This window comes from Limulus polyphemus, unplaced genomic scaffold (genome assembly GCF_000517525.1).
Source record: "Limulus polyphemus unplaced genomic scaffold, Limulus_polyphemus-2.1.2 Scaffold1911, whole genome shotgun sequence".
Lineage (NCBI taxonomy): Eukaryota > Metazoa > Arthropoda > Merostomata > Xiphosura > Limulidae > Limulus > Limulus polyphemus.
The window spans coordinates 180961-192608 of record NW_013667521.1 but is presented as its reverse complement, the minus strand read 5'-3'; the positions used below and the strand labels follow the sequence as shown (position 1 = coordinate 192608).

The window sequence follows — 11648 nt, the reverse complement described above, 5'->3', positions numbered from 1 at the left end:
ACGACTAGCGCAGATAGCCCTCGTGTAGCTTTGCGCGAAATCCGTTACAAACAAACAAACAGATTCCATTATACCTATAATAATATGAAATTTAAATGTCTCATCCGTTATCTGTGTGTGTTTATATTGTGATGAATGAAGTTAATATATGCAGACGTATGTAGATAAATCCTTGTTACATACCTATAACATGACGTATGTTATTGAGTACATATTACTAACCACATACAAACCCTCTCAGAGGTTCAGAGAGGCCTGGACCACTTCTATCTTTTGAGGCCCCTGGCTATAACAAAAGTGAAAAACAAAATGATGACACATAAAAACAAAATAAGATAATCATTAGCCCAAAAGAAAAGTGAAACATTGTTTGAATATTTGGTTTGTATATGTAATTTTCAGCTCTAAGTTGAAAGTGTGTGTGTCACATTTTGGTCTGATTTGGAAACACATAAAAACAAGTCGCGAAACTTAACAAATGCAAAAAAATAATAAGTGTCTAAATTTGAGGCTTCCTTTGAGCTTGAGGCCCGGGCCAAATGGCCCCCCCTCTAACTGGCCCTAACCACATACATACTTTGCATGTTAAAACTAATGTTGTTTGTTACGTATATTTTCTGGAGTCATGCTGTCTGTAAACATAATCTATTTAACAGTTCTGTATCACGTACAAGGTGTATATGGTTTCATGGTTACGTATAAATACGGGTAAGAGTGAGTTGGTGTACGTAACGTTTATTGTACGTGAAGTGTCTTTATGATGTATCAATAAATAGTTCTCGAGAATTCAAGAAGTCTGTTTTATTTGTTGAATGGAGTAAGTTGTCACACGAAGAAGGACTGTCATGACATCTATACTTCCATGTAATGAAACTACAAAAAACTGTATAAAAATCTTACTACACTATTAAATTTTTATTGTACAGGGTATCTTGAGATTCTTTACTTGAGCTTCAGAGACAGAAGTTTTAACTTCTGCTACAATACAACAGAATTGAATTAGCTGAATGAAGATGCATTGCGTCATCTATGGAATATCTTGGTCGTGGCACTCGTATGGGTTTCAATACATTCAGTAACAGAGTTTACCAAATTTATGAATATTCTGTACATTGATTAGAAATTTGTCCTAATTAGTCCAGCCATACAGATTCACCGCGTGGGGTTAGAAAGTATATAATATATTTATCTGTTGTTTTTATCAGATCCCGATGCACCGAGTAGACAGAATCCCAAGTTCCGTGAATGGCACCACTGGCTGGTTGTTAACATTCCAGGTAACAATATAAGTGAAGGAGATGTGTTGTCAGAATACGTTGGCTCGGGACCACCAAAAGGAACAGGTTAGTTAAACATATTCCTGTTACGCATCAATCAAGTGGTTACTACACTACCGCTAGGGTATGACAAATTTGTGACACATGATGCAAGTTTTACTGTCAATAGTTGATACGAACTGTTAACAATTGAGAAGTAAGTAGTGCCTGGCCAGAACTATAGTTCTAAATATCTGTCAACAATTGAGAAGTAAATAGTGCCTGGCCAGAACTATAGTACTAAATATCTGTCAACAACTGAGAACTAAGTAGTGCCTGGCCAGAATTTTAGAACTAAATATCTGTAAACAGTTGAGAACTAAATAGTGCCTGGCCAGAACTATAGAACCAAATATCTGTCAATAGTTGAGAAAGATATGTAGTGCCTGGCCAGAACTTTAGAACTAAATATCTGTCAACAATTGAGAAGTAAGTAGTGCCTGGCCAGAACTATAGAACCAAATATCTGTCAATAGTTGAGAACTAAGTAGTACCTGGTCAGAACTATAGTACTAAATATCTGTCAACAATTGAGAACTAAGTAGTGCCTGGCCAGAACTATAGTACTAAATATCTGTCAACAGTTGAGAAGTAAGTAGTGCCTGGCCAGAACTATAGAACCAAATATTTGTCAATAGTTGAGAACTAAGTAGTACCTGGTCAGAACTATAGTACTAAATATCTGTCAACAATTGAAAACTAAGTAGTGCCTGGCCAGAACTATAGAACCAAATATCTGTCAACAATTGAGAACTAAGTAGTGCCTGGCCAGAACTTTAGAAGTAAATATCTGTCAACACAAATATTCAGAAAGAAATGTTGCTAATATCAACTCTCACCAACTAATAATAATAAAGAATTGGCGGAAAAAAGAAAACCTGATGTGGTCACTGATGAGGTGCGGAATTCTCCGAAACTAGTCTGGCTCACAGACACACACCCGAATGAAAGAATAGACAGTTCCAAGCTTTTACTTGTTGTTAAACAAATGTTTAAAAAAACTCTATTTATCCAAAACTCGTTTAATTAATACTCAGTGTTTCAACTTGCTGCATTGTCAGAATTGTTTGTAAGTCGCTTCTGAAGGAGATGTAAGGTGAAATTTTTAGCATTAAACGAGTTTTCACCTAGAAAAAGTCCTTTGTGTATTCACCATGTTAAAAGTGAAGCAGGAAATGTTTGTTTTTAGATGTTTTGTTCCTATCACTATGTGAATGTAAGATACTGAGTTTGTATTGTAAATTATACTGTATGCAGATGATAAGTTTTATATAAATTGCACAGAACTTTCCTTTGTAATCGATTATAAAGAGATGTTGATAAAGGCAAAAGCAATTTTTCTTTACCTTTCAGAAATTGTATATTTATAAAACTTTCAACAAAGATTGTGTTAGATGTAAATGACTGTTTACGTTTAATTCGAGAGTTATGACACAAAGCAACGCCTACTTTAAAAGCCCCCCCCCCCCAGTGGCATAATGGAATGCCTGTGGACTTACAGCGCTACAAACCGGATTTCGATACCCGTGGTGGACGGAGCACAGATAGCCCATTATGTAGCCTTGTGCTTTATTACAAACAAACAAAAATTTCATAATAAATTTCCAGCCCTTGAGTTATACTTGCACATGGAGAGTTATGAGTTAGATAGTTATACGGCACAGTGTTAAATTTAGTTATTTTTAGAAGCGATAGTTTATCGCAAGCTTTATAGATAACTTTACGAATCATACGCTGTGTAGCTAGCTCAATAGTTATTAGTTGGCGCTTGTTATATTGTTGCATCATGTTACTAGAGCTTTCTAAGATCGTTGTTTTAATTGAGTATTATTGCATCATAAAATCTAGTAGCGTGTGGAACGTTCTAGATCTCTGTCAGGGTATAAGTACGCGTTGAAAATTTAGTTGGAAAGAAAGATCTAGACTGCGTTATTGTGAGTTTAGCCATAAAGAGTGTATAGTGGCGATTTTTAAAATTAAATTAACACAGATTGTATTGTAATAACAAAGTAGAGAAGAATAATTCGTCTTGACACATTGTGTTCTAAAGTAACTGAACCAGCCTGTGTGGACCTTGACGGAAAATAGACAATTAGTTAAAGCTCTGGATAAAACTATATTATCCAACAGTGTAACTAACATTTGTATATATGTTTGATTTGTTTTAATATATTATTTTAAAACAAGTGGACTGTGTGTTGTTTGTTTATTGTTGAAATTTATAGCCAACAAGTCAAGGACACCTAATGTAATGAATCAGGCCCATACAAAAACCTGACAAATTGTTTAGCTTATATTAATAACAAAAGAACTGTTTTGTCAATAAAAAAATGTGCACACGCACATTTTTCAGTGTGCAATGATTATGTGTATTTTAAACAAGTTCAGACAACCCATGCCCTTACTTTGAACACTTTTAAAAAACAACACTTTGACGATTCTAATTATTAAAAATAAAGTTTTGTTTTTCAGACCGTCATCATGAACCACTTTTGTCAAAAAATGTATAGTTTTGAATTTGTTTACCTTGATCTTTTTTTTATTATTTTCAGGACTCCATCGTTATGTTTTTCTGGTCTACAAACAACCAGAATGCTTGAGCCCCACAGAAAAAAGGCTCACTAATACATCAGGGGAGCACAGAGGTCTCTTCCGAATTAGAGACTTTGCTGCCAAATACGAGTTGGGTGAACCATGGGCCGGCAATTTTTACCAGGCCCAGTGGGACAGCTATGTTCCCAAACTGTATGAACAGCTGAGCAACTAACTGTCATGTCGTTTTCATCTTGGAATTAGTGTTGTCCAAGGAAAAGATAATTTATATGTTTTCTTTTTGTTGTTGTTGAACAGCTTTTCGAAGTTGCTGGTTGTGAAAGATTTCTTTTTCCTGTGTTGAAACATTCATCAAACTCTTTAACCAAAGAAATGTGTAAAAAATTTGTCATCTCCATATTTCATGCCGTTATCATTGTATTCAACTGTGTGTAGGTAACGCAAATTGTAAGAAGTTTTTTTTTTCTCTTTGCAAATTACTTGCATAGAATAGAACTTATAGAATTTTGTCTAAAAATTGATTTTGTTTTTCAATTTTCCTCAATATATTTGTGTTTAAACGTGTGTGTTAGCGATAAAAAAAACAAAAAACAACAAGCTCGTAACTACCACCAGTAAATATAATATAGCAAGTTAAACAATCAGTTTTCTCGTGGATATAAATACTGCTTCTGGTGAATCTTTTTTTTTTTCACATCAGTTGGTAAATATACTCCAAAAAACATTGTACATTATACCTATATTCAATTATCAAATAGTATGTCAAGTTGTTAATCCATTTCAAATTTATTAAAAGGTGCAAACTAAGGAAAATGTACAGTATATTTAATGCAGCTTTATAACCAGAATGAACTTGAGTTGCTTGTACAATAACACCAACCAAACTGCTCCTGCTTTCACACAGGAGTTGCTCCTTAATGCAGCATTATAACCAGAATTATATTGAGTCACTGCACAATAACACCAACATGTCAATTATTGTAAATGATGGCTAATTGGTTAAGTTCTAAGAGCTTGAAACTGTTCTCTGGAATTTTTCAAATTAGCTGAATATTAAATGAGGATGAACATTATACATACCTCTTCCTGATGTCAAAATGGGAGTAGAATTAGTCTTCTTAATATAGTTTTAGCATACAAACAGAAGCTAGTCGCTTAGAGGGAGTAGAAACTTGCAAATGGTGCAAATTCTGATGGTTGATAACAATACATGTGTCAAAATGGTGCAAATTCTAATGGTTGATAATAATACATGGGTCAAAATGGTGCAAGTTCTAATGGTTGATAATAATACATGGGTCAACATATTTTCAAGACGCTGTTTGTCTCAATATGTCCAGCAAAATATTATCAAACATACTGTAGAAATGCTGAAGTATCAAACTGGTCATTGAAATTATAAAGTACAAATGAATAGAACTCAAGAAGCAAAAATGGCCAAGTTAAGATACTCGAGTTTGATCCCCTTCTTCAACAATAGTTTTCCTTTTTTTCTCAGTTTCAATGGCAAATGTTTTAAATAAAGTTTATTAACAATAAATGCTAATACATATATAAATACAAACTCAAACGATTAATCTCACATGTATAACTTCATTGCTCCAATTGACTGCCTATAACTTCAAGTGGTATATATATTTCAGCCTTTGTGTGTATGAGTGACTGTCATTGTGTTTTCAACGGATATCTTGTGGCAGTAAAGCTATTTGAAAGAAATCAAAGTTGTTTCTCAAAAGCCCAAAACAACACCTGAAGTCTGATAGCCAGCAAATTGTAATCAGTTTAGTAGCACGTGTATGGATTTTGTTCATGTGTCTATATGATACACTATAACATTTTCTTTTTTACTTTTACCCACAAATTCTTAGAATGTATACAAGGTGGGTGAAAAGGTACTATATGGTTGATAGTAAAAACTATCAGAGGTACTATATAGCTGGTATTATATGGTTGATAGTAGAAACTATCAAAGGTACTATATAGCTGGTATTATATGGTTGACAGTAGAAACTATCAAAGGTACTATATAGCTGGTATTATATGGTTGACAGTAGAAACTATCAAAGGTACTATATAGCTGGTATTATATGGTTGACAGTAGAAACTATCAAAGGTACTATATAGCTGGTATTATATGGTTGACAGTAGAAACTATCAAAGGTACTATATAGCTGGTATTATATGGTTGACAGTAGAAACTATCAAAGGTACTATATAGCTGGTATTATATAGTTGATAGTAAAAACTATATATATGAAGACGATTGAAACCCGTTTGATTATTGTTTGTTTCATGAAACCCGTTTGATTATTGTTTGTTTCAGAGTAATAATGAGAAATCAAATCGTGTTCTAAATGAAACCACTGTATGGTCTCTTTTCTCTTATACTGATATATAAACACACATATGCACATTATATGTATTATACAGAACACTTGTGGAGATGAACCATCGCTTCTCAGATTATTAAACTAACTAACAATTTATGAAACAGTTAACTATACTTCCAAAGCAAAAAAAAAACGAAGCGTAACTCTAGAGAAACAACGGAAAACGTCGTGCAGAGCCTTAACTTGCTTTTAGTACACAACGTAGTGTTTGAACAGTTTGTTGTTTTTCGTTGACTAATGAATTATCAGACGACCAACACATCAAAGTGTATTTCTAACTTTCCTATTGCCTTTCTATAAGTTTGAGATATTTCAGAAATGGTACAATAAATATGTTCTTCTTCTGTATTTGCCCCCCCCCCCCAGTGTCACGGCATTATGTCTGCGGACTTATAACGCTAGAATCCGGATTTCGACACCCGTGGTGGGCAGAGCACAGTTACCCCATTGTGTAGCTTTGTGCTTAACTTCAAACAACTTCTGTATTTCTTTTTCTACCGAACCTGTTTTCGACATGTGTCAGGAAACAAAATTAGTTTATACGTAAGTTGCCAGAAAGTAGATCGACAAACATACACAACGTACCAGAAAGTAGATCGACAAACATACACAACGTACCAGAAAGTAGTCGATCTACTTTCTGGTACGTAGTGTACGTTTGTCGATCAAACATACACTATGTACCAAAAAGTTGATCGACAAACGTACACTACATACCAGAAAGTAGATCGACAAACGTACACAACGTACCAGAAAGTAGATCGACAAACATACACTACGTACCATAAAGTAGATCGACAAACATACACTACGTACCAGAAAGTAGATCGACAAACATACACTACGTATATTTTTTCGCATTTGTTTTCTTACAGATTAATAGACGTCGACACAAGCCATGAACGAGATTGCGAAGTTTTGCTGCAACAAAAAACATATTGACTAATTCATTTGAGTCCCTTATTGGCTAATATTTACATTTGTATAAATTAGGTAATATTATATTCCAAAGGTTTGGTCGTTTGTCAATATATAGAAAATACCTAAACCTTTTTTCTGAGTTGCGATTGTTCTTTTAAAAACAACAACAACAAACACGATCAAATCTATTGAAATACTAATTGGTAGTACTGTCTAAAAGCACGAAAATAAGGCTTTGTATTCATTCAATCTATCTGTTACAAAAGTGCAATAAAACATGTGATGATTAGTTTCTCAAAGTAACAGGCACATTAGATGTGAATGGGAAAACAAGTCGCCGTAACACCCTGCTTCTTTGGATAACAGATGTTACATTGTTATCTAATATTATCAGTCCAAAAGCTTATATTGACATGTCATTAACCATATATTGCGGCCATTGAGAGCTTATTATTTCATTTTTACATTTGTATTTTGTTCAATTTTGATTAATAGGTAAGTCATGGAATAGCATCAGAAATTGTCATTTGCTCCATGAAATTATAAAAGTTCAAATTCATAACGTATCTGTTGAGTAAGTCTAACTATTGGTGTGACTAATAACACGTTAAAACTGTAGTTCAAAAGAAAATGGGCCAGGTGGTTAGGGTGCTCGACTCGCAATCTACGGGTCGCGGGTTCGAATCCCCGTCCCACCAAATAAAACATGCTCTCCCCTTTCAGCCATGGGGTCGTTATATTGTGACAGTCAATCCCACTATTCGTTGGTAAAAATAGTAGCCCAAGAGTTGGAGGTGGGTGGTGATGATTAGTTGCCTTCTCTCTAGTTTTACACTGCTAAATTAGGGACGGCTAGCGCAGTGAACCCTCGTGTAGCTTTGCGCGAATATAAAAAACAAACAAAAGAAATTGATGGAAAAACTTTATTTTGACTCGATATAAATACGGACTACGTGTAACTAACTTACAAAATAAAATAGTTATTTTTGCCCTAACTCGTTGACTACTGTTATAAGAATTACAAAAGCAATAGATGGCTCTTCCTTAAACAATTTCATAAATATTACCGACTTAATACTAAGGTTCAAATCAGGAAAATAAGTTAATTGGAAAAAAACATAAAAGCTAAGCACCACATCATATTTATTTCTTTATATGTCGATTTTTTTAAAAAAGTTATCATCGTCCCATTTCCCAAGACGTAAAAGATTTTCAACAAATATATCATTTCAAATGAAACTTAGGACACAAGGACGACGTTTCGAAAATCTTCCGCTTGTATCTCTACAACAGACCACAAGGACGACGTTTCGAAAGTCTTCCGCTTGTATCTCTACAACAGACCACAAGAACGACGTTTCGAAAGTCTTCCGCTTGTATCTCTACAACAGACCACAAGGACGACGTTTCGAAAGTCTTCCGCTTGTATCTCTACAACAGACCACAAGGACGACGTTTCGAAAATCTTCCGCTTGTATCTCTACAACAGACCACAAGGACGACGTTTCGAAAGTCTTCCGCTTGTATCTCTACAACAGACCACAAGGACGACGTTTCGAAAGTCTTCCGTTTGTATCTCTACAACAGACAGTTGTCGTCCATTCTACAAAGTTTCATCATGAATACTCTGCCTAAACAATCTATCAAATATTATATCATTTATTCAAATTACGAAGACCAGTAAAACAAAGATTCTTGTAAACCAAAGGCGACAATATTAATTCATTTCCTAAGGCTATATACCTGACCTGGCCGTTCACCAACGGGTTGAATATTTGAATTCATTTCGCGTCTCTATGTGATTTATTATTCCTAAGAGAGTCACTGCCCCTCCCTTCCCCCCAAACATCTATATCGTGTAGATGAATATCATATTTTACAGTTTTGTAAATCATGCTAAAGATGATAACGGATGCCCGAAATCATTTGGGTAATAAGTAATGAAATTGTACCTAACATCGACGATAGATAATTTCTAACAAATACACAGCGTTTTTATTTTCTTTCAAGTTTGAGTTAATATATTAAAGCAAATTACTTATAATTACAATGTCGAGATACAAAAATTGTGAGTTTTTGTAGTAGAATGTTTCTTTCTTATGAAAATACCACGGTCCTGTCTGTTACCAACGGATGAGCCAAAACTTCGAAGGAGTTAGCCAGTTCTCTCAAGACCAGCTTCTGATGTGAATATAGTAACCTTATATTATCGAGGGCTCTCGCTAGCTTTTAAAATGGTTAGTCTTCTGCCATGAGATCATCAACCGTTACTGTAAACTGCTGGGAAGCTGAACTTACAGTTACATTATGCTGCTCAGAGAGAGCGTTATTCAAAAAATTTGGGAAATGGTCAAACCCTTGGAAACCCAAAAGGGAATCTTGATCAAAATATGAATCAGAATGTCTGGCGGGGAATCTACTGTTTTCAAAACCAAAGCTTTGAGACTGATGTGAAGAATAAGGTAAGTGATTAGATGGAGATTCATGTCCAGTATATATGCCACCACGAATGACTTCAAAATTTCCGCTTCCAAGAGGGCCATGATCGAAACTTCGTGGTTCCGAATTATGGAAAAATGACGGAGAATGATGCCTATTTGGGCTTGGAAACGGTGGTCCTCTAGCTTCTCTGCGTGACTCTGGAAAAAACGATCTTCCTTGGAAACCACTAAAAAAGGGTTTTTGGTCGTAAAATGGTGGTTGGGATCTTCCTCGGTCATTGAAACCACCAAAATGTGGAGAATTCTGAAATCCTAAAAACCCTTGGTGACCAAATGGACCGGGTGAAGGAAAAAACGTTGTTTCTGCTTCATCTTGATTGTCATCAGATATCTTAAAGAATTGAAATGCGCTTCTTGGATTCGACACTGAACCTTTGTAAGCGCACTGTGAAAATGGCTCTCATTTTTGGAAGGATTGGTTTGAGAAACATTAACTGACGTACTTACTGCTCGTTTTACTCGCTTCACTGAAATAAAATGGTCAAGCAGTATTTCGGCACCACCAGGGATACTAAGTCTGCTTCTCGTTTCCTGATTAAACGGATGATTTTGATAGGAGCGTTTTTTCCCGATAGATTTTGGACGTTCATTTGGTAACTGTTGGAAAACAGAAGATGGTAATTTTTCGACAATCCCAGGACTAGTGGCTCCTCTCCTGATAAAGAAAATAAACTGTGATCTGGGATAAAAAACGTAAGGAACATGGGTGAAATATTGTTTTAAAGTCTGGTCAATCTTGCTCTTATTCTGGTTGTTTTTTATTGCCGAAGATTCCATCAAGTTTTTCATTCTTGTGGCTGTTGCAGCAGCTTTTATTTCTTTCATTAGTAATTTCTGAGTGTTTTCAACAGATTTAAGTTTTGAGGGATAAATAAAAGTATTTGGTTCTTCCATATCTAGAGGTAATATTCTCTCATTCGATTGTCTAAAATAGTTTTTTCCTGCAAGTTTTCCGTCAAGATCTACTCTCCTCGATGAATCTTTATCACTTTTGCTTATTGCAATCTTACTTAGTCTAATATTATCAGAAAGGTTCGGATTTTCATAGAAAACATGCGGAAATTTATCGATGTTATAACTGATGTGAGACAGAACTTGTGAGACACCTTTTGTTATGTACCGATTAGGAACAATGGTAATAGAAGGCGATATCAGTCTTTTTACCCAAGGATGAAATAATTTGATAGTTGTGCTTGTGTAACTCGGGTTATCTTGGAAATTTGTGGGTCTCCGAGGGATGACGTCTTTTCCAGCATTCAATGATGGTAACGCTTCATTCAAGCCGTCTGTTGAATCATCGACGTTTGGTCCAGAATTAGACAAAGTTCGACGTTTAAAGTTTTCCTGTTTTCGAAATTTATTCGACAATTTCTTCTGAAGGTAAGTGTTTTGTTTCCCAAGGTAGGATTGGAGCCGAGGTAATAGGGTATTAATTTGATATCCAGTTTGTTGGTTACTTTCCTTTAAACGAACGTCGGGATGATTGCTCTTCTCGAGATCGTAAGTCGTCTGCTGTTTTTCTAAGCGGAAAAAAAAATATATTACAGTAAACTCTAAAGAAAAACCAAATCGGTGAAAAAAATAAATAATTCATAATAGATGATCCAAAAATATGAAATATTTATTTAAAAAGGGATTAGGGAAATACAAAAGTTAAAAATAAATTCTTGGGTACAAATAGTCTACAAATCGTTATATATTTATACATGAAAAAAAAAAGTAAACTATGTTTAATTAATGAAGAAAGTAAGTGATACATGACTAAATAAGACGAAGTCAGGTAAATTTCGACATCATCGGATTTTATTGTTTGTTTGTTTTAGAGCGAAACCACATTGGGCTATCTGCTGATTCCACCGCAAGAATCAAATCCGGAATTTTAGCGTTGTAAGTCCGTCAACTTACCATTGTCTCACAGGAGGACAACATCACTGGAATACATACATGTATATATATATACATACTTG

The 11648-nt window shown here is 34.9% G+C and overlaps 1 protein-coding gene across 4 annotated transcripts in view; it reads left to right on the top strand.

Annotated features, from left to right (window-relative positions):
* LOC106465337 (protein D3-like) overlaps nucleotides 1-4242 on the top strand; it is a 12021-nt gene extending 7779 nt beyond the window's left edge. For all 4 annotated transcript variants that reach the window (XM_013925553.2, XM_022393199.1, XM_022393198.1 and 1 more), the window contains 2 exons: nucleotides 1206-1343; nucleotides 3869-4242. In XM_013925553.2, the coding sequence (XP_013781007.1) occupies nucleotides 1206-1343; nucleotides 3869-4083 (353 nt within the window). In that variant the 3' untranslated portion in view covers nucleotides 4084-4242. The remainder of the gene's footprint in view (nucleotides 1-1205; nucleotides 1344-3868) is intronic.
* The last annotated feature ends 7406 nt before the right edge of the window (nucleotides 4243-11648 follow it).